Source organism: Microcaecilia unicolor, chromosome 5 (genome assembly GCF_901765095.1).
Source record: "Microcaecilia unicolor chromosome 5, aMicUni1.1, whole genome shotgun sequence".
Taxonomy (NCBI): domain Eukaryota; kingdom Metazoa; phylum Chordata; class Amphibia; order Gymnophiona; family Siphonopidae; genus Microcaecilia; species Microcaecilia unicolor.
The window spans coordinates 112,412,831-112,437,471 of record NC_044035.1 but is presented as its reverse complement, the minus strand read 5'-3'; the positions used below and the strand labels follow the sequence as shown (position 1 = coordinate 112,437,471).

Below are 24,641 nucleotides of genomic sequence, written 5' to 3'. Positions count from 1 at the left end.
TCCTGATGAAGCAGCCATTCAGAGACTATGAATCTCAACAAATGCACACATCAACCATACATTAATGTGACAATTAAGCGATTTTATGGCACGGGAAAATCCATTTGCAGATGCATGCAAGATGCTGTATGAAGTAGAAAATAAATGCATATGTGAAGCACAATGAAGAAGAATAGAACCTCCAACAGTTTCAGTGGCCATTGTTCAAGATCGCAAAAACAATTCAAGATGAAGCAATGCCCCTAGAGCCAATGAGGTGGCTTTCAATTTTCAAAATACAGATGGGGAACCTCCCTTACATAGAGATCTGATAATATATTGCCAAAACAAGCCAAATGAAGAAAACAAAACTGAGATAATCAGTGTGTTGGACCCCAATCTAGAACCAATGGTATATCCATTACTCTTTCCATATGGAGATCAGAGCTGGGGGATACATATTCCTTTGTCTAAACAACCAAAATGTATAATGCACCTCAGTCGCAAATCAAACAACCCAAGACTAAGAGTTACGCAAATGCAGTACTATGGGTACCGTTTGGCAATAAGAGATGAATTCAATCCTTTTCTTAGTGCAGGAAAACTAACGCAACAATATTTTGTGGAAGCATATATTAAAACAGAGGCAAACAGACTTAATTATATTCGACAGATCAAAAACTGTTAAGAGTTGAAAAATATTCTGGGTTAATGGACCACCTTGCAAATGAAGCTGCAAATGGAGGATTTGCACCTGGCCAGGCATTTATTTTACCATCATCATTTGCTGGCAGCCCAAGAAATACGCATCAAAATTTTCAGGATGCAATGGCAATAGTTCGCAAATATGACAATCCAGATCTGTTCATTACTATGACCTGCAACCCAAGGTGGCAAGAAATTACTCAAAATCTAAAAAAAGGTCAGGCACCAGAGTTTCAACCTGACTTATTGGCAAGGGTGTTTCATTTAAAACTAAGAGTTACTACACGATATATGCAAAAAACATGTACTTGGTGTCCCTCTTGCAAAAATTCATGTCATTGACGCTTATATATTAATTATCATGAAAGAGGAACACAAGCTGAAACGAAAGGAAATAATTGACATTGAAATTCCTGAAATAAACAGCTTTCCACATCTCCATGCAATAGTTGCTAAACATCTGATACATGGCCTGTGCAGTGACCATAACTTAAATTATCCCTGCATGCTTTATGGGAAGTGCTCTAAACAGTTTCCAAAACCATTCCAAAATGAAACTATTGAGAACTGTGACGGATATCCTAAATACCGCAGAAGGGATAACGGCGTCTGTACACTCTTAAATGGAAAATTCATTAGTAACAGTTGGGTAGTCCCTTATAACCTTTACTTACTTTTAAAGTACAATTCCCATATAAATGTGGAAGTATGTGCATCTATTAAAAGTGTCAAGTACCTCTTTAAATATATCTATAAAGGACACGATTGTGCCAATGTGGTTATTACAGAGCACCAAACTTTACAACATGATGAAATTAAAACGTTTACTGACTCTAGATATGTTTGTGCTCCTGAAGCTGCATGGTGATTAAACGGTTTTGAAATGCATCACCAATCATATACTATCCAGAGATTGGAAGTACACTTACCAGATCAACAAAGCATTGTTTTTCACCCTAACGAAGTTGAGGCTGCAGTACAAAGAGCCAGAACCAGGGACACCACTTTAACAGCGTGGTTTAAACTTAATGCAGAAGACAATCCTCCGAAGACCATTTTGTATGTAGATATTCCTATGTACTATACTTTCAACAAAAGAGAACGAAAGTGGAAACGTAGAAAATCAGGACATGACAAAACAATTGGGAGAATGTATGCAGTTCATTTTTCAGCGGACCCTGAGCGTTACTGTTTAAGGCTAATTCTACTACACAAATCAGGGGCTAAGTCCTTTGAAGACTTAAAAACAGTTGCATGTGTTCTTTATAATACATTTCAAGATGCAGCCAAGAAAATGGGGCTCATTGACGATGAAGCTCTGTGGGAGAACACCTTAGACGATGCAGTCACATGCAGCATGCCACAGCAAATCAGACACCTTTTTGCATACATTTGTGTTTTTGCCGTACCATCAAATGCTTTCCAAATTTTCCAAAAATACTAACTTAATATGACACAAGATTTTCAACACATCCATGGTTGCAAAGGTGTTTGCTCGATTTGTGAACAATTGTGCCTTCAGAAAATCCAAGCCGTTCTGACTACACATGGCAAAAAACTTGAACACTTTGGTTTACCAACAGTCATCCACAGAATAGAAGATCCTAAACTTGCCTTCAGTGTTGGAGATTAAAAGCAGAAAGCTGAACAAATGGTAGAAAAACTAAATAATGAGTAAAGGGAAGCATTTCATACTATACTTTCTGCCTGCAATACAAAAAACATAACCCACACGTGCTTCTTCCTAGACCAGTGATGGCGAACCTTTCAGAGACTGAGTGCCCAAACAGCAACCCAAAATCGAATTATTTATCGCAAAGTGCTGGTACTCATTATGGGCGGGGTTACCACATATGATTCCACCCCTATGATAGCCACACCCCCTACACCAGCCATGGCGCATATAAACAGACATCACTGATAATATTATACTAGTATAGGAGGAAAAAAATAACATGATTTTTTTTTCATTATAAATCATTTCTGTAAGCTGTTACAGCTCCAGTATACCCAGTGCAAAATAAGCCAGCAGATGTAAATTCTCAAATTGGACATATTCTAAACACTAAAATGAATATAAAATGATTTTTTCCTACCTTTGTTGTCTGGTGATTTTGTTTTTCTATCCATATTGGTCCAGTCTCTGATTCTGCTGCTATCTGTTCTCTTAACTCCGTTTCCAGGTCTTCCTTTCCATTTATTTCTTTACTTTCCTCCTTTCTTCTTCATTTCTTGCCCTCCATCCATGTCCAGCAACCCTCCTCTCCCCTCCAGCCACCCATGTCCAGCCACCCTCCTCTTCCCTCCAGCCACCCTCCTCTCCCCCCTGCCCTCCCTCCCAGCACCCAGCAGGCAGGCAGCCTCCCACCCACCCAGCAGAAGCACCCAGTAGCGGGCCTCCCTCCCTCCCAGCACCACCCAGCACCAGGCCTGCCGCCCTCCCTCCCAGCACCAGGCCGCCCTCCCTCCCAGCACCCAGCAGGCAGCCGCCCGCCCTCCCTCCCACCCAGCACCCAACATCAGGCCTCCCTCCCACCCAGCACCAGGCCTGCCGCCCTCCCTCCCAGCACCAGGCAGGCAGCCTCCCTCCCACCACCAGCCCTCCTTGCCACCCAGCACCAGGCCTGCCGGCCTCCCTCCCAGCACCAGGCCTGCCGCCCTCCTACCCAACACCCAACATCAGGCCGCCCTCCCACCCAGCAGCACCAAGCCTCCCACCCAGCACCAGGTCTGCCTCCCGCCCTCCCTCCAACCCAACAAGTATCAGGCCGCCCGCCCATCCTCCCTCCCTCCCATCACCAGGAACCCCTCTCCTGTGAAATTTTAAAAGCCTGCCGTTCCTCGGGGTTAAAGCAGCGTGCAGCGCCGGTAGCGAAGAAGCGCGTGTTGCGCGCCTTCGGCCTTCCCTTCGGTTTCTCAAGCTCTGGATCTGGGGTTCCTAGCCCATTATAAACCATAAAGCTGTATGTCTCTGTTGATCACCCTCCCCTCACCTATCCACACCCATCCTGTTAGAATATCAATGATATGCTTTGATGTCCCCATGCATACTTCCTACCCACCCCCCTCCTCCCACCCTGTCAGACTGTCATAGTAATGCTTGAATGTTTTCACTTATATACACTGTCAGCTAGCACGTTTGCTTATTTCTGATCTATTGATAAAGATATTATCAAAATCCCACAGAAGCACATTTGTGCCGGCCATATAGTTAATGCCATTTTTGGAGAAAAAATTACTGCAGATACTGTTTACAACTTTGCTAAAAAGGCTTTGCCCAAAAAATGCACATGTTGACAAGATAAATGAGGCTGTTCTAAATATTTTAGAAGGTGAGACAATTACTTACTTAAGTTCGGACTCCATTCATGACTCCAATGATGAGGAACATCAGTTATATCCTGTAGAATTCCTTCATAGACAAACTCCAACTGGCATGCCTTGCCATAAATTGCATTTAAAAATTGGAGCCATAATTATCCTACTCAGGAATTTAAATACCAAGCGAGGTTTATGTAACGGAACTCGCTTAATAGTGAAAGACTTGAAAACTAACCTCATTATTAGTCAAGTAATCACTGAGTCAACTGCAGGGAGTACTGTTTTTATCCCACGTATTGAACTAACACCATTTAACACTGACCTCCCATTTACATTAACGTCAAAAACAATTTCCTGTGAAATTGGCTTTTGCAATGACAATTAACAAGTCACAAGGACAAACATTTGAAAAAGCTGGCATTTTCCTCCCAGAACCAGTGTTTACACATGGGCAACTTTATGTAGCATTTTCAAGAGTTCGAAACTCTTCTGATGCAATTGTAAAAGTCATAGATGGTTCTGAACAAGAAAAGCTTTTCCCTCAATGTAACAAAGTTTTCACTAAAAATATTGTTTATAAAGAAATCTTGCAAATGTAAACAAGCATTATATTTCTAATAAAAAAATTTAAATTTCTGCGTACTCTTTAGCTTTTTGGAAATGTACTATAAATAAAAATTAAAACAAAACACAAAGATTAAAAAAAAAAAAGAAAACAATCCACATGTCATACCCCTGATCCGTATTACTCATTATACACCCTTCCCAATTATTCTTTATCATCACAGCACATTCTTCCTAACAGTTCCCTTAAAAACATAATTGCCATTAGATGATAACCTTGCTAGTGTCAATTTGATTGGTTTGAGAAACGGGCCTTTTTTACTAGTTTTATAAATGAAGAGATGAGAAGGAAGTACCTCACTGACATATCTACAAAGCAGGTTATCACTGTGAAACAGAGGGTCCCATTTAGCCAAATAGTGATTCAAGTAGCCTATATTAGATGTGTATCTAATTTGTCAGCATTTAGAGTTGTTGTGTTTTTGGGGAATATTTTCTTGGCATATATACTTAGTTTTGCTGTACATTGCGGAACCTGGGATTGCATAAGTATATAACACAACATAACTCATGTTTACAGAGGCAGAGAAAGTTGCTCAGGTGGCTACAATTCAGTATCAACAAAAGATTATGGAGAAAGAAACTGAAAAGAGGATTTCTGAAATTGAAGGTATGAAAGAGCATGCTAAAACATTTTGTTTAAATCCTGAATCCTTTTATTTCAACATTACAAACACTGTTTTTATTAATAGTTTTGAAATATACAGTCCAAAAAACGTCTAAGAAAACAACCCATTCCAAAAAAATTACAATAAACAAAAACCACAAAATTGACAGGGTATCTTAGTCCACATCATAGAGAACTAGAAGTGCAATAAAAGCAAAAACAAACAAACAAAAAAACTGATAGTTAATAATGTAGGTATCTATAAATTAGGCATATTCCATAAGGGATTATTTAGAGGAGTCCAAATCCTCCAACTTAGATACTGTATCCTGAGTAAGGCTGCAGAGTTGTCCAAGTATCCCACTTATAACACTCGGTTCTCGTAACCAGTACCCAAATGTCTTGTAAGGTAGTCTTTTGATTCGTTAATATTCACCAACGTAGAAGTTTCAGGCAGAGAGCAAGTAATTGATTTTGGAAGAGTAACATAAGACTATCCTTTCAAGTGAGGGATCGATATCTACACCTGCCTTTGATACCAGTTCGTGTATGAGAAGTGGTTACAAACACTAAGGAAATCCCTAGTGGAAAGAGCAGTGTCCTTTCAGTTGAGCTAACTAATGGTCCTTCTGGAGAAGAACTCAACTGATGACTTGGGCCAGAATGCACCAAGACTCAAAACTTATCTGTCGGCCTACTCAAGGTTGGAACAGGAGTACTAACATTCTTGGTTTTAACTAACTTCTTGCCCAGTGCAAATGAGTAGTACTCACACCGCTAGTGCTCCTAAGTGGCATGCCCCTTTGGACACTCATCTGCAGCCATGTGCTGCAGTCCATGCTTGATTTTATGGGCCTAGGTGTCACACTCAGGTGATATCAGTTCAGGAGCCCTCCCTTGGTTCATGCTAAAGAAGTAATCCAGGTGCATGATGGCAATATAGTTCTCTCCAGCACTAATGCCCAATGTACCTTCCTCTCTCCATCACTGTTTTAGAAGAATGGCCAATCATTTCTTTATTCTAGTATACAGACCGCATATGTCAAACTTACAATATTGTAATTGCATATATATTTTTTCCCCATTTTCTTCCTTCCCAATGCTGAACTCCACCCTCCCTCAGTCAGATTTGCACAGAATAACAGAATACTTGGAAAAATGTGTGCCGGTTCAGTTCATATTAAATCCAGGTTCCTCTCAGTCCATATATGTTCATATCAAATAAGTAAGCAGTGTTTATCACATGAAAACTTTCATGGGACTGTAAACACATATCAGTAAACGGAAGATGTAGCTGGCTCCAGAGGACAAAGTTATCTGTCTGACATGATGATAAGCTGCTGAGCTGCATCCCAAAATGACCTGGTACTCACAGGTACTATATCCAACTTATACCAAGTACCTCATCAGAGTGGGGTGGTGCTACGTTCACATCCCAAGATCCTGCTAAATTGGTGTTAGAGTTTTGCATTAAGCAGTCACGTCCCACCATTTTCCCCTAGGTTTTGTGTTTTATAAAGATAAACAAGCTCTGCATAGTTTGGAGTTCAGGAGAGTTGTTGCATTCAACATGGAACAGGGGCATGAATTCCACACAAGCAGCCCATCTCTGGATTTTTAAAATGTAAGAGTCTCATCTCCCACTGCTGGGTCAAACTCTCTTGATAACAGTGGCAGAATATTGTGACATCACAAGACTATGGCCCAGTAGTGGGAGAAAAGGCACTTAAGCATTTCTTCTCCCTGGTGGCCACGAGTTATTTTGTATTCTTGTAATTTGCCTAGAAGTGGCAAGATAAGCTAGACAGAAAATATTTGTTTAATAATAACTGAAGAAACCTACCTGGCATAAGGCAGCTTAGCAACTTTCTTTTCTACATTTTGCTTCCTCAAAATCTAAGGGTGGGGGAGGAGAGAGAGTATCTTCTTCCCCTTTTGTCATGGAAGGGTCCTCAGCAAAATTGACATTTCGTCCTTTAGATTGTAAGCTCCTTTGAGCAGGGACTGTCCTTCTTCGTTAAACTGTACAGCGCTGCGTAACTCTAGTAGCGCTTTAGAAATGTTAAGTAGTAGTAGTAGTAATTTTGTTTGGGGGACCCTCTTTTATATTTATGCCACTAACCTGGAGCAAACCATAACTTATAGAAGTTTGCACAGCTTTTGTTTTGACCCCCTACAGGTCTAAGAGATTGTTGTAACCATCCAGTCAGTTCCATTTGGTTAGCAGATGGCATTGCTTTTGTTATGCCTGGGCAAGTCTGACTCCAGAAGGGCTTGTGAAGGCTCATAATGTTAGAGCAATGCTGGCTCTAACCAACTTCACTGATGAGATTTACAAAGTTGTGACCTGGTGCTTAACTTTCTTTTATGATGTAAACAATCGATTTTTGTCAGCTACAGATAAGTACTCTTTTGTTGGTGCTTTATTTCTATGGTGACTTTGTTTGGCGTCAAGTGGTTTGAAATTTTACATTTAAGAGACACCTTTAAGAGACAATGTAAAGACACAGTTTTTGGTAATTGAAGATTTGAGAGTGTGATTTATAAATGCACTAATGTCATTTATTGGTATTATTGCTCATATATGTGGGAATTCATAATGTATTGAGTATTCATGATAAGCCATGAATGAGTGCCTAGTTCCATTGAAAATCTACTCAGATGTGGAGCAGCTCAGATACTGAATATTCCCTCTGCTATACAAAATATTTTACCAAAACTTTTCTGTAAGGGTGTCCTTGGATTTGATAAAAGGATTGGTTCTTTAGTATTATGTAATGTACCATAATAACAGGAGAATATGATATAATATTACAAGCTAGTTTCCATGGTCCAGTTGCTGTAGTTTGGATGAACATAGAGGAATATATGTAGACAGTTTGATGTATTGGTGTGTTCAGTATTGCATTCCTATTAGAGTGGCTATTGCTGTTTTATTTCTTGATAGTCTCTCTAAGCGCCAGTATGTCTGGTGTGATACTGTATTTCTTTCTTTAGATGCTGCATTTATGGCAAGGGAAAAGGCTAAAGCTGATGCAGAATTTTATACTGCAGCTAAACATTCAGAAGCTAACAAGGTGAGTGCCCTAGAGCTTTGCATATGTGGAGGAGTGGCCTAGTGGTTAGGGTGGTGGACTTTGGTCCTGGGGAACTGAGGAACTGAGTTCGATTCCCGGCACAGGCAGCTCCTTGTGACTCTGGGCAAGTCACTTAACCCTCCATTGCCTGCCGCATTGAGCCTGCCATGAGTGGGAAAAATGTAACAAAAATAAAAAAAAGTTTATACTAGGAAAAGCAAATTAAGCTGCACTCTCTTCTTCATCTGAAAGTAGTTTCAGGATTTTCTTTTCTGCCTATCTCCTGTTCTGTTAAGGCTCTGGCCTCATTACCTACTGATTATATAATATAATCTGAGAGGATCAGTTCAATTCACAGGTTTTTCTGAGTGTGCTGAAAAGATGACTTGGTAAAATATTAGTTGCTGTTAACTGCTCAGCATCCTTTTTGGGTAGGAGAGAAAGAGAAACAGGCTGCTGGGCTGATAAGAGACAGAGAGACTGCCAGGGGATTGATAGACAAGACTTTGGGGGTGGGGGGCAGAGAGAGAATTACTGCTAAGAGTAAGGAATTCTGTGAGAGAGACTGCTTGGATAGGAAGTTGAGAGAGAAACTACAGGGGATTTAGAGTGACAGAAATGACTGGGAATAAGGGAAATGAGAGAGATTATTGGGTTCAGGGGAATAGGGCATGGCTGGGGTATGTGTGTTTATGGCTTATTGGGGTGAGGGAAGCACTGAGAGGTGAGCTAACTTTGTAGTGCCATTTGTAATTGTCCCTGTACTGAACTAATTCAGTGCATCTACTAAATCGCCCACCGTAAATGTCACTGCACCTGACAGAGGAGAAGGAAGTCTCATTCTGTAAGCACTGATTCACATAGCCAGTCTGTACCATGCACATATTGAGGACAGAGGGAGAAGAAATGTATTTGGGTCCCTAAATAGTACATGGTTTTCTAGTACAGTTAGTAATAAATGATTTTTTTTTCCCCACAGGTAAAACTGACCCCGCAATACTTGGAACTTATGAAATACAAATCAATTTCTTCAAACAGTAAGATTTATTTTGGTAGTGACATTCCCAGTATATTTATGGAATCTTCTTTGAAAAACCAGTTTGTCGGGACTCGGCAAGAAACCATTCTGTCCTCTGAGGAGTCCACAGAGCCTACTGGGAAAAGCCATATTAGAAGCAAAAAAGGTTGATGCAAGCGAGAGGAAATCTTTTCAGCTTAATCAAAGGTGAAAACAGCAACACAAGAGCCATGTATACATGGTACAGTACAGAACATGTATGCAGTATGTTAATTTTTTATGAAAGCTGATTAAAAGGGAGATCAAAAAAAAATTTTTTTGTTGCAAACTATGCACTACGATGATGGATACAGCATTAACAGGAATATGATCCACAGGATGCCTGTGAATATAACTATTTTGGCAACTTTTTGAAGATACTAACTGTGTAGACCATTAAGATTGCTTTTTAACTGTGTCATCAGCTGCTGCTAAAATATGTGGTAATCAGATGCTAAAATTAGCTTGTACTGGAATATAAAAACAAGAATTCTTTTGCAAAAGCTGGATTTTTTTTTTTGATTTGTTTGCAAGAATGTAACCATTTACATATCAGGAATACGCTGTGAAACTTCAAGACTTGGAGATCCAGGATATTGGGGTTATATTTTTCTGAACCCCTTCACTCTATTATGCAGTGACTTGCTATACAGCTGAACCAATCTGACAATAAATGAGATCGTCAAGTTTTGCAAGTAAAGCAATAGGACGTGCTTCTTGCAGATTTTGCTGTCCATCATAGATACAGTCTTCACACAGAGATTATTAAATAGTATTTCTGATTCCCATGGACAAATTCCTGAGAGATTTACTTAGGGAAAATCTTAAAATGAGGTTTCATTTTTGTTGATTGCAATGAAAACATGTGGATATATTTTGGGATCCTAATCTTTACACAGTATCTTGCACTATACCATGCCAATGAAAATAACTTGGGTCTGTAGTAGTTGCTAATCATACATCCTGCTAGTTATTTCACAATTAATAACTCAAGTTAGTAAGCGACAGCTTACAAGTCTTCATCCAGATTCCATCCCTAAGAAGCCATTATAGTTGACGTTTGTAACCTTTGCCATCTTATCAGAGAGGGTAGAGGCTAATGCCTGAATCGGCACAGATTCTGAACTACCTTCTCTCCTTTAGTAGTAGTCTTAACCAGCAAGGTTAATTAGGGCCTATTGCAAATTTAACTGATGACCTTGGTTTTCAGAGCTGTCAGCCTGGCACCTGTTGTGAATTCTTATAAACAAAACAAAAAAAAAACCCTACTACTGGGTCTTCTTAAAATGATACAGCAGTGAAATACAGGTGCTCAATATATTCAAGTGTTTCTAAACTTTGGGAGATATTAAATAAGTCACTTTCAGTGCTTCAAGGGGTCACCATTTGGAATGACCACTTTTAAAATGTGCCTTTACCCAATTTGGGCCCTCTTTTTGTATTCAGAAACAAGTGGACTAGAGACCTGTGAAGCCTTTAAATCTCTTGATTTTCTTTCTTAGAGAAAATTGTCCCATTATGTAGGGGATAAACTCTCACGGACATATTGTACTTCCTTTGACTGACTAAATAAATCAAGGAGGACGCTTGCTAGGGAAAGCTGCAAAACTTCTGAAAAAATGGGGGGGGGGGGGGGGGGGGGGGCAAGTTGAGGGTTCTTTGGCTTATCTTTCAGCTTTTCCATAGCAAAAATGAATTGATGCAGACTTTAAGAAACCACTGCAGCTTTACTGAATTCTGAAATAGTCCATGAAAATGTGTTTTCTGTTATGTGAAATCTTTCCCCCAAATGATGGTATTCAAAATAAATTTGCTTACATTCCTGGCAAATTGCTTGATGAAAGAAGCCCCTCGATCGCAGAATTTCTTGATCCCTACATCTATGGCCTGTTTGATTTTTGTGTTTTAAGTTTAAAATACTAGTTGCTTGAAGTTGATCACACTTATTAATAATCCTTTTTTTCCTTTTCGTTGGGTAATACTGAACCTCCTCCTGTAAGTAAATTTTTTTTAGCTAGGTTTGCTTCCTTGAATTATTTTCTAACACCTTAAATTTAATGGGTTTGCTTTCTTTGAAGCATTTGTATATTTCTTCCATTTTTGACCAGCAGCAACGATAGATTTTTAGCACCATGATCTATAAACCCAGATAGACTAGTGAAAAGTTGGATGCTTTCTAATTTAGAAACATTTGGAAGGGACTTGATTAGCATTATAAACTTCCTGTTGTCAATTTGTATATATATTTGGGATTTCTGTCTCAGTCAGAACTGGCCTTCTTTGGGATGTGACACCATGAATCCTTTACTGGCAACTAGCATGGGGTTTTGCCCCTGTTTAACCTCCTCCCTCCCTCCCTCCTTCCTTCCAGCCTATCACAGCAACAGTCTTTGGTCAAGCAACAGACTCTACATTGTCTTTCAAAACCTGGATACTGAATATGGCTGCTAGGTGCTGCAGTTGTGTGATGTTGAAGTTCCCTGTTTTCTGGGGTCTCTGAGCACTGTCACTGCATCACTCGCAGCCAGCTCGAGAAACTGAGGACTGGCACATCAATCAGACATAGATTATTCACAGTGCCCAACAGTGTCACTGAGCCATCAAGCCAGCCCTACCTCCTTGTTATGGTTTGAGCAGAATGATTATATTTTAATTAATATGTGTTGTACACTCAACATTTATCATATTGATCAAATTGTTTTGTATGCCAAAGCAGGCATTGAGGGACAGTGTTCTACCTAGTTGCATCACTCAGTTGGTGGAAACATTGGGATTTTTGTTCTAGCGTTTCACCTGTGTATCTCAGGTTTATAATCCACTGCCACACTGTTCCTTTCTAGAAGAGCAGTGATGCTGCACATATCAACCACAGGACACTCATGAGTGATTTAAATCAATTTCCATTCAGTTAATACAAGTGGAAGGACATTAAACTTTAAGATGTGTGTCTGCTTTCAGTCAATCCTGAATAGTTTTTGTATGATAAGTTTCGAAATACTGGATTGGTAAGCCAGTAGATTGTAAGTCTCATAACATTTTATAATTGTCTTTGGTAAGATACCATGCTTTTGTGTGTAATTAATGCATGAATGTGTAAGCTGTTGGTTTTCTTATAGTTAAGCACATTGGGTTTTCCAAAGTTCTGAGACAAGGCTAACCGTGATGCCCCCATTCTCATTTGGGACTTTTAAAATCCTCAATAGTAGATCTGGATGCAAATGTGTCACAACATATTGTAGTGCAATGACTGTGCAGTAGGTCACAAATGGAACAACTATCTTCCGAAGGCTACTGAAAACAGACCTATTCAAAAAGGCATACCACAAACAATCTTCTTAAATATGACATAATAAGACTATAAACGAACCAGATACTACCGAAATCTTATTTAATCATACCTGATTGATTAACCTCTTAGCTATTAGTGAACAAGAACTATCACTTCAATCCTTATATCGAATATGGTCTGTCCATTGTCGATGACCTAATGTATGTTATAATTCAATTATCACTCAGGAACCTTCATGTAATACCATAATGTATTCCTCTTTATCATGTATGTATGCACATGGTATATATATATACCATGAACTGTTCCATGTATATTATGTTCCATCTATGTTACCATATAGGTATGCACCTTAACGTAATACCATATGTTATACTGTTACCCGGAAATGGCGACCAACATTACGGTAAATGTAAGCCACATTGAGCCTGCAAATTGGTGGGAAAATGTGGGATATAAATGTTACAAATAAAAATAAATAAAAACAATGAGTGGAGCCAAGGATTGGAGGAAGCAAATTTTATTGGACCCAGCATGGCTCGTGTTTCAGCAAATGCTTTTGTCAGAAGTCAGTGTATTGCTACATCAAATCAAAGCTTCCTGTTTGTTTCACACAGGTAGCAGATTTGTGGGTACGTTTGCTTGAGGAACAGAGGTTCAGTTGATATTACAATACTGCCTTTGTGGAACTGAAACAGGAAGCTTTGCTTTGATGTAGCAACATAATGACCCGTGACCCAGGCATTTGCGGAAACACAGGCCGTGTCGGGGTCCAATAAAATGTTCTTCCTCCGATCCTTGGCTCTATCTCGTCATTCCATCTGTGGCCTGCTGCACTGTCATTGCACTATGTCTGGTTTGTGGTGGTGTTTCCCTCTGGTCTGCTCTGTACAACATATTGTAGGTCATAGACCAGTCTTTTAAATGCTGGCAGTAAGGATGATCAGAAAGTAAAATTTTCATTTTGCAAAAATGGCCATATTCACAAAATATATTACACAAACTTTTGGGGTAATATTTGTACAGAAAATATAAAATACCAGCTTTTTCATCAGGTCTAATGCTTTTTGTTAAGAACAAAAGAGACAGACTTGTGAATTGGTGGAGAAAAAGAATGAATTGTCATCTTTACACCATTATTTGTGACATATTTTCCCATTAGATTCTGTGGCCAAAAAGAATCACAGTAGTAAACATTTTTCTGCAAAGCTTGGCTTATGCCTTTGTCTCTTTGAGTTTAATTGCACATTGGTAACAATAAGGAAGAAATAACTGGTAAAGTGCCCTGATTTTCTTCCTTCTAGGACAGAATGACCAGTTGTTTAGCTGGACATTGAAAACAAATGCCTATGTCCTTTATCATAGCATTCTAGTTTAGCTTTTGATACTAAGAAAGCTGAACCACAAATATTATGCACTATCATGTTAAACTCATTTGTACAGCAGTTTTTTCATTAATACAAAAAGTTAGACATTTACCTCTTCATTCTATAAAGGTCACCCAAATTGGATGCATATCCCAGATCGGTGCCCAAAATTATTTGCTAGTGGGTTCCAGTTATTTCATTATTGCAGCTAACAAGCACTTCGCACTAATTTTGATTTGGGCACTGATCTCGCTGTACACTATTCTATAACAATGGGCATTGCCACAGGAGAGGCATCGGGTCAGGGGCATTCATTAAAGATGCACGCAGTGTTTCAGAATAGTGGGGATCCATGCCCAATTTGCGTGCCAAGATTTACACTAGGTTTCAGCTGGTATAAATTCTCATGGCCAAAGTTGAGCGCAAAATTCAGTTCTCAACACTATTCTATAAAGAGTACTCATCCTGAAGTGCCCTTTATACAATAGTGTTGAGTGCCATTTATAGAATCTGGCCCTTAGCATTTTTGGGTTCCACAATAGGAATAATGAGTACGAACCACATAAGTATAAGCAATATATAAATCATAAACCCTTTTGCGTTATCAGAATGAAAAATTCTATATTAAACTGAAAAAGACAAAATATTTGTGTGATTTTTGTCAAAAGATTTTAAATTGAGAGGCTTTGAAATGTTTTTCTAAGGTTTTCAAATATGCTAAGTCTGCTGGTAACAGCATAATTAAGGGGTCCTTCTAAACTGCAATGGCAAATGGGCTTAGCGCGTCCTAACATGCTAAGCCCATGTCTAGTTTGGCTATAAATTCAAACTTCTTAATTATATCTTTTTCTGACCATATGCTAATATTAGCATTAGTGTGCGGCCACTGAAAAGAAATTAGCATGGTAGCACTTACTGCTTACAGTTTAGGAGGTGCTAAGGCTTCTATGCCCATTCTCCACCCCTGACACTCCCCCTCCTCCAAAAATATTTTAAAATACATACCATGCGGTTAGCGTGTCAAATGGCAACACAAAATGCTATACTGTGTCCTGCATTAAGCCATTTTTTTTGCACATTAATGCTTAACAGAATTTAGTAAAAGAGCCCTTAAAGTTGAGCTGTATTATTTGAGGGAATGAGGCAGATATTAATAAACTGGCGTGGCAAGGAAAACAACAACACAAACAGTAATGATACAATAGCAGTGTAAGGGCCACAGATGGAATTATGAGGCAGAGCCAAATTCAGAGGGAGCAATTTATTTGATGACCTGACATGGCCCGTGTTTCAGCAAAAGCCTGCATCAGGGGTGACTCAGATAAAATTGCAGCACAATAATATGTTACGTAGGTCTGTTCGCAAAGTTTCTTCTTTTGTACTTATATTTGTTGCGTTTGATGCAAACAGCCATCTGTTGTCCAGGTACTGTACATCTGGGGGAATTCACAAAAAGGTTTATGCAAAAATTTTGAAAGTCTACATCCTGTATAATTTTATTTTCTATTGAATTCCCCCCATCAAAAGACCTGACCCTCCCCTAGGCTTGATCTCCCTCCTGTTACAGGCAGTCCCACCTCCAGCTTTCTCTGTTACCCTCTCTTACCACTATTCTCCAGCCTTTTCCCTCTTTGTCCTCTAGTTTTCTCACTCTCTCTCTCCCCATCCCTTAGCAAGTCCTTGAGTTCTTTCTCCAGCTATCTCTATTCCTTTTGCTCTCAAGCCTTCTACCCCCAACACACATACCCATAGTTCTTTCTTTTAAAAAAATCCTGGATCTTTGGCACAGAGATTTCTACAGCTCTCAGTAAAGACCCCCACTTCCCCCCAAAGAGAGCTGTTTTTCAACCCCATATCCCCTGCATGCACACCCTCCCCCCACCCCCCCACCCCAAGCATATACCCTGAATTTGCCCTCTTCCCTTTCTCTTTCCATTCTGGTCGCTACAAGAGAAAAGGGGGAAATTGGGTGCATGCCAAGTCTTGTCTTCCTGTGCTACCCTTGCTCAGACTGCTGACTTCAACAGCACATGACACTGTACAGCAGGACTGTTCAAAATCGGCAGTGGAGAATGACATGGCGTGATTTGTAGCCATTTTCCTCTGTCTCTTGTGCCAGTAAGCACCGGGGGAAAGAGGAGGGAAACCATGCAAATTGCTGCTACTTCCTAGGCTTTATGAAGAATTCTGTGCAAACTCTGCATTGTACAATGATTCTGAATTCCACAGGAGCAGAACTGGTACTTAGCACAAATAATGTTCCTCAGCATGGCTCAATGTTAGGTTTGCAAACCTATTTTCTGGCAGGATGATGAGATGATATTATAAAAGTTGTTTTCATCATGTTGTGGTAGATGAAATATAGGGATATTCTTTGTATCCAATGTTGAAATTTGTTATAAAGTTGTACAGCTTCCTGGTAAGATCTTTCATCTGTGAGATTTCTGGAGTGGTAATTGACACATGCATACAAATATAGAGGGTTATCCCATACCTTAAAATGGTGATGCAAAAGATTAAAGGCCACATGTCTTTAACCTGTAGTTTCCAAAATCATTGTGAAAATTCATTAGATCTGATGCCTTTTGTCAGTCGTCTTAGTGTGTGTGGTTTTTATTCCCTCCCCCCCCCCCCCCTTTCTGCTGTAAAGCACTGGTGGTCAGCATGCTCTTGTAGAAGAGACTGATCCAGAGTTAACCTTTCCATTTGAAAGACCATGCAGGAAAGATGCTGGGAATGGCATTGCACATTTCAAATTATTTTTAGACTTTCTGATTACAAATATGGAAAGGAGACAGTATTATCCTCTCTAAAAAAAATAAAAAAAATAGTGAAAAGCAAAACTTCAGGAGAGGAGAAGTAGCTTAATGGTTAGAGCAGCAGGTTGAGAACCAGGGAAGCCAAGTTTCAAAGCCTGTCGCAGTTCCTTGTGATCTTTGGCAAGTCACTTTCCATTGCCTTAGGTACAAAGTTAGGCTGTAAACCCTCTGGGGACAGAAAATGACCTACTGTACCTGAATGTAACTCACCTTGGGCTACAACTGAAAAGGGTGTCAGCTAAGTACAAAATCCTTTCCTTTCCCCTAGTAGAAGTATCAAATATGCAAACTGCAACTATTGCCACTTTTCCTCCTTCCCTCTCTTTTTGATTGTATTTTTGTGAGTATTTGGGCTGAAAAAATGGTGTGTTCTTTTAAAAAAAAAAACAATCTAAAATTGCAGTTGCTTTATAATCAACATGTAGCTGGATGAGACAAAAAAAAACCTCAGGCTTGGATCCAAGATGGCGACTAGAGCAGCAGAGCGTTTTCTCTGCTCTTGAAATTCTCTGAAAGAGCTAGACACTAAAGGACTTTCCCTGTATTGGGTTATGGGGAAAAGAAATGGGAAAGCTAAGGTTCTTACCTCCTCAAACCTGGCAACAACCCCTTCTTTGCGCCAGGCCACTGTAGAGAGCTTCGGGATGAGAGCTAATGGGGAGCGGACAGCCACCTCGCTAGGTTCCGCATCTTTTGACATGGACCGCAGCATAGAGGGAGTGTCGTTGAGTCCTCCCTACAGCATAGCCCCCCCCCCCCATGACCTGGAAGTGATCTTGCGCCAGCGGGGTCACAGCAGACGGAGGTGATTGATGAGGAACGGCTTTCGTTTGCTGAGAGAGGAGGACCTGCCGGCACTTCAACCCCAAGCTGATTGGCAATGGAGGGGATGCAGGGAACGCCGCTCTCCTTGTCTCCTGCTTGGGGCTTAACTTCCAGAGGAAACGGTGGATTGGTAAGACCGACTGGTGACAATGGAGTTGCTATGGGATGCTATCTAAGGGTTGAACTCTACTTTGATATCTATTTATAGCTCCTTTAAGGGAGAGGTTCTGGAACTTAAACATCAAAATCTGTCCGACAATATTCATAAGTACATAAGTAATGCCATACTGGGAAAAGACCAAAGGTCCATTGAGCCCAGCATCCTGTCCCCAACAGCGGCCAATCCAGGTCAAGGGCACCTGGCAAGCTACCCAAACGTACAAACATTTTATACTTGTTATTCCAGAAATTGTGGATTTTTCCCAAGTCCAGGTCTATGGACTTGGCCTTTAGGAAACCATCCAACCCCTTTTTAAACTCTGCCAAGCTAACCGCCTTCACTACGTTCTTCGGCAATGAATTCCAGAGTTTAATTACGCGTTGGGTGAAGAAAACTTTTCTCCTATTTGTTTTAACAAAACTATCGCATTGGAAGGGGAAATTACCCAGTTACATAATGTTACTTCAATTCTCATCAAAGAGAGGGACATTCAAGCCCGTAAGCTTGAATATCTAGAAAAACAAGGATGCAGAAATAATTTGAGGTTTTTAAACTTTCCAAAATTACCTTTAATGCCCACATTGGAAATGCTTAAAAAATATTTTGGAGAAATATTGGGAATACCGGCGGAGGGTTTCCCACCTATAGTTAGAGCCCAATATATAACAAGGATTTCAAGATCTTCTAATGTGCAACCTCAGCCTGTGTCTGATTTAAATTTGACTGAATTTCTGGAAAGTTCATTAGAAGTGGTGACAGAACGAACTACTCTCTTGGTGACTTTTGCCTTAGAGCCGGACAGAAATAATATTTTCCGTACTTAGTTTCATCATGTCAATGCTCTTTTTGGGGGGGTTAAAATCAGGTTTTACCAGATTTGGCCAGAGACACACAACAAAGAAGGAAAGAATTCTTGACATATAAATCAAGAGTTCTCAACTTAGGTGCATTGTTTGAGTTAAAATTTCCTTGTAGATGTCTTGTGTCTCTTGATTCTATCAATTATGTTTTCTTTGACCCAAAAAATTGTTAGAATTTATTAATTCTAAAGAAAGTATTAGGGTTCCCTTGGTTATACCCATTAGTTAAAATGCTGTTTAATTGGCTGCGAGTATTGTTTTGCTCCCAAAGCTCTAATGATATATACATGTTTTCCATTTCCCCCCCTCTTTTTGCCTAGTATCTGGATCTGATTGTATTGTGGACAAAATTAATGGGGAATGATTGCAGAGATTAACATTGAAATATCTCATCAGATTAGGCTGAAGTTTCTTTCATTGGTCCTTTAAAAAAAAAAAAAAAAAAAATTCCCAGAGCCATTTTTGTATAATTTTTCAAGTGCTCTAATTCCTGCACACACTTTGTGTTCACTTTATGTTCCTAGTAAGTATGTTAAAGTTTAGTTCCAGTTCCAAACTTTTCTAAGCAGATGAGTTGTGCTGGCTATAAAAACTGTTCCCAGTTCAACATTTTTCTAATTATATGATCAGTACTGGGTACAAAGATAGTTAACGTGGAGCTATGAAAACTTAACTTCAGACCCTTCAAGGCCACTGTTTCACCCAACAGAATTCAGGCTTCTTCAGGGGTATAAGCCCAACTTCTTCATTTTCTTGAAAGTTTTCATTAAACTAGCATATTTTTGTTCCCAGAAACCAGCTTCTCTTGTTCTGTGCATTCAACACACAGAACCTCACACAGAACGTTCGTACCTAAATCTCCATTATCCAGTATATTGTGACCTCAAGTATAAGACAATCAATGCATCCATCTTCCCCTATATTAGCGCTCATTTGTGGAATGGTCTACCTAAATTGGTAAAACTTACTCCTGATCACCCGACCTTCAAAAAATGCCTCGAGACCTTTCTATTTGGAAAAGCTTACACTCAAATCCTGCTTAACATCTCTTACTTCTGAACTGTACCTGTCAAAGCGACATATTGATCACCACTACTCTTTCTCCTTTTCCCTTCTTTGCTACTACCCTTTCTCTCTTTAACTTCTATGAAATTGATTTTGTTTGCTGAATAGATGTATGTTTTTACAGACTGTTGTAAGCCACATTGAGCCTGCCCGTGGGTGGGAGATTGTGGGATATAAATGCTATAAATAAATAAACATGGTTTCTCATTTAACAATTCCCTGTAGAATAACAAAGATGGCATGAACAGGGCAGTTGCCCCACGGATAGGCTATGTCAACGCCAGATCCGTGGTAAACAAAACAATAATAATAACAGACTGGATCACGTCAGTGAAACTTGATCTACTCTTCATCACTGAAACCTGGATCCAGGATCAGAAGGCCCTATCATCTTAAACCTATGTCCTCCAGGTTACAAAATCACCCACTGGACCAGAAAAGAAAAAAATAGCACTCATATACCGATCTCACCTCACGATTGAAACCACTGGGGAATCTATAACAACCCACCTCGAAATAGCCTCAATCAGAATCCACCATAAACCCCTGCTTGACCACCTAAATTGCGTCCTATTCTACAGACCACCATGTAACTGGAACGAAAGCCAGGCGGACTTCATGGACTTCATCTCAAATATATGTGTATCTAACTCCAATACACTAGTACTAGGAGACATTAACCTTCACCTTGAAGACCCAAACTACCAAAGCACGAGATTGCAAGGACTTCCTTCATCTATGTGACCTTACATGGCCACACATGCAAACAACCCATGCGAAGGGTCACACACTCGACCTCATCTCATACAAACTGTCCACTGATCAGAACCTAACCATAACACAAACCAGATGGACAGAAACACCATGGACCGACCATTACAAACTAAATCTATCCCTAAGATGGCGAAAAAGGGGTTCTCGCCACACACGAGAACACACAACTCACACCACGAGAGGCTAAATAGACCTGGACCCTTTCTGGCAACAGATATACAACAACGATTGGACAACACAAACGGAATCCATACATTACCTCTCAGAATGGGACAAAAGATGCAGACACATACTGGACGAAATAGCACCCTTACAAATAAGAACTTCACGTAGACACAACTCGATACCATGGTTCAATGAAGAACTGAGAAAACTAAAAACACAATCTAGGAAACTGGAACGCGCATGGAAAAAAGTAAAAGACGAACACACATTCGACGCTTGGAAACAACTACAAAGGAAATATAAATACGCAATAAGACAGACCAAAAGGTTGTACTACAAAACTAAAAGGGCTGGAGTACAAAAACACGAAGAAACTATACCATCTCGTGAACAAACTATTAGACACAACGCCGGACACCACAACCAACACTGACATCCCATCTGCAGACAACCTTGCTAAATATTTAAATGAAAAAATCGTAAACCAACGCAAAACCCTACCTCAGAACAACTTGGACATAGAAAACTTCATTAATGGTCTAGACCCAACCCCTGGTGAATACCTGCTGACCGAATATGGTCAAATTTTGCTCTCGGTGCTGACACAGTTACCCAGGCGATTAAACAATACTCCCAACAGCCATTGTCAACTGGACACCTGCCCCAGCTACCTAATACAATCTGCCCCCCACCGCTTCATAACAGATCTCACATCCCACGTAACTTCATGCTTCAACAGGGTATCTACCCTAAAGAAAAAGGCAACATCCTGCTCACCCCAATACCAAAAGACACCAAGAAAAAAAACAAACAAACAACATTACTAACTACCGCCCAGTAGCATCTATCCCATTAGTAGTCAAACTAATGGAAGGACTGGTGACCAAACAACTCAATGACTACATAAACAAATACACTATACTACATGAGTCACAGTCAAGGATTTCGACCCCTACACAGTACCGAAACAGTACTACTCACTCTCCTAACCAAATTCAAGAAGGAAATAGCAATAGGCAAAAGCATTCTCCTCCTCCAATTTGACATGTCAAGTGCGTTTGACATGGTTAACCATAACATATTGCTAAGACTCCTAGAATACTTCGGAATCAGTGGTGGCACCCTCAATTGGATTAAGGGTTTTCTAACCACAAGAACATATCAAATGAAATAAAAAAAAACAAACATTGTCACTGTGGAAACCAGGCTGTGGAGTTACTGCAAGGATCACCACTATCACCGATCCTTTTCAACCTCATGATGACTCCAATAGCCAAGACTTTATCCACCCAAGGCCTTAACCCATTTATCTACGCTGATGACGTTACATTATACATCCCATACAAACATGATCTGGTGGAAATCACCAGCGAAATCAAGCTAAGCTTAAACATCATTAACTCATGGGCAAATGCATTCCAACTAAAATTCAATACAGAAAAAACACACAGTCTCATCATCTCATCCCAATACAATACATACAAACCCACAAACATTAACACCCCAGGATACACCCTCCCTATCTCAGACAGCCTGAACATTCTCGGAGTAACAATCGACCGTAACCTATCACTAGAGACCCAAGCAAAATCCACCATAAAGAAAATGTTTTTCTCAATGTGGAAACTCAAACGTGTGAAACCATTCTTCCCGAGGGAAATGGTACTAAGCCATGCAGATTACTGTAATGGAATCTATGTGGGATGCAAGGATCAAATCATAAAGAAACTTCAGACCGCCCAAAATACAGCAGCCAGGCTTATATTTGGAAAAACACGTTTTAACAGCGCCAAACCACTCGGCCTTTGTCGGGCTATTGTATGCATATTTTAATATATTATTAAAATCATTTTTATCCATCAACAATCTGCTTTGTATATTTTTCACTTTCAAAATCTGCATGACTGTTCATAAAATTATTTACGGCGAGGCACCGGGATACATGACAGACCTCATCGACCTGCCAAACCAGAAACACCACAGAATCTGCACGATCATACCTAAACCTCCACTACCCAAGCAACAAAGGACTCAAATACAAATCCACCTATGCATCCAGCTTTTCCTACCTAAGTGCACAACTATGGAACACATTGCCAAAAGCAGTAAAAACTACGCTCGACCACCTAAATTTTTGGAAAGCACTAAAGATAGACCTGTTCAGAAGAGCATACCCCACCGACCCAACATAAAAATACCTGGTCACTTGCGACACAATGTAACCAAAGCCCGCAACGGACATTACCTGACTCTTCTTCCCCCTCTAAGTTCCCCCCCAACTGTACCTAACATACATGTACCTCATTCTTCCACAATATCACTTTGTATTCATTCATATCATGTATTTGTTCAGACCACAATCGGCTAACGCCATTAACGGTTATGTGTAAGCCACATTGAGCCTGCAAAAAGGTGGGAAAATGTGGGATGCAAATATAACAAATAATAATAATAGCCAGGAAATGAGTACAGCGCTCCTTTAAAGTGCAAGAAGTCATTGGGCCTGGTAGGGTGGTGGGGGCCAGTGAGTATGCATTAGCTCAGGCCTGTCATTGTCTAACTTGTGCCATCATCACTTTCAGACCCCAAACCAGGCCCAACAGCTTATTTTCTCAAGAGCTGAAAGATGAAGGGATGCAGTGGCATCACCAGAAGAGAGTGTGGAGCGAGAAAGGCAGGTGTGAACACAGAGGCACTGGTGCAGTTAGAGAATTATGACACTGAAAATATTAATTGTCCACGCCTCACTACACGTTTCTACTAATGAGCTGATAAGAGTACAGAGCATTGCTGTACATAGGAAAACTGGTCCCATGGCTCTACTGAGGGCAGGATTATGCTAGGGTGTGTACTTCTAGTTCCCATTGCAGCCCCACTCTGTGCTCTCACAAACAGGAATCCTGTGAAAGTAAGGGAGCAAGCAGGAACTGTTGCAACACACATCTGCATAGTCCAGCACTCGGTGGAACCTTGCTGATTAAGAGTTCCTGGCACATCTTTACTGCTTATACCAGTAGGCATGGTAGGTGGAAATGAGGAGTACAACTTGAGCATTGTTTTCTGAATTCTTAAGGGCCACCTTTAAGGAATTAACTTTAGGGGTCCTTTTACTAAGCTGTGGTCAAAAGTGGCCTCAGCTCACCCTTAAGCAGGTTTTTCCCATGCACTAAGGTCATTTTTGCAGCATGGATGATGTTCAGTTTGGTATATCAAATCCCTTCCCCTTCCTTTCTCCTATTAATGGCCATGTGCTAATGTCATTAGTGTAGAGCCACTAAAAAAAGGAATTACTGCATGAGCACTTACCAAGACCTATTTTGTAAGGCTCACGTGGTAACCTTGCACTAATCAGTTAGTGCTTTCACTTGATCATTTGATAACTGATTACTTCAGGAATGCCTACTCTCTGCCCACCTCCCAAACATGCCCCTTCCAATAAAATATAGGCTTTTGCATGTAGTTAGCCCACACTAATTTGAAACTTACTGCAGGATGCCTGAGCACATCCCACAATAAGCCATTTTAAGCTGCAGTAAGCGTTCACTAACACCACAGCTTAATATAAGGGCCCCTTAAAAAGCAAAATAGAAAAGGAGATTGCTAAAGTTTTGTTTTCTTACAAACTTGCGCCTATTGTGACGTTGAGAGACCACATCAGAACCATCCCCGAGTTTTAAAGCTTCTGTTCCTGAGATTAATGATCAATGGTATAACTAGATTGTGGTGGATCTGGTTATTTGGGAAAGGGGAGGAACTGAGAACTTTGAATGTAGAATGTGAGTTTGTGTTTTGTACCAAAGAGCAACACATTTTTTAACACATTCACTTCAAATGAAGACATAATGATAATGTTGGATAACATATGGACCAGCTGTCCAAATTGTGTAGAAATTCTATTGGCAAGATAGACTGCAACCTGTGTGGGTTTTTTTTTTTTAAGTAGGTAT

At 40.1% G+C, this 24,641-nt stretch overlaps 1 protein-coding gene across 3 annotated transcripts in view; it reads left to right on the top strand.

The window, feature by feature from the left end:
* Nucleotides 1-11,388, top strand: part of LOC115470217 (erlin-1-like) — a 129,796-nt gene extending 118,408 nt beyond the window's left edge. For all 3 annotated transcript variants that reach the window (XM_030203197.1, XM_030203199.1, XM_030203198.1), the window contains 3 exons: nt 5,150-5,239; nt 8,234-8,313; nt 9,293-11,388. In XM_030203197.1, the coding sequence (XP_030059057.1) occupies nt 5,150-5,239; nt 8,234-8,313; nt 9,293-9,502 (380 nt within the window). In that variant the 3' untranslated portion in view covers nt 9,503-11,388. The remainder of the gene's footprint in view (nt 1-5,149; nt 5,240-8,233; nt 8,314-9,292) is intronic.
* Nucleotides 11,389-24,641: the final 13,253 nt, after the last annotated feature.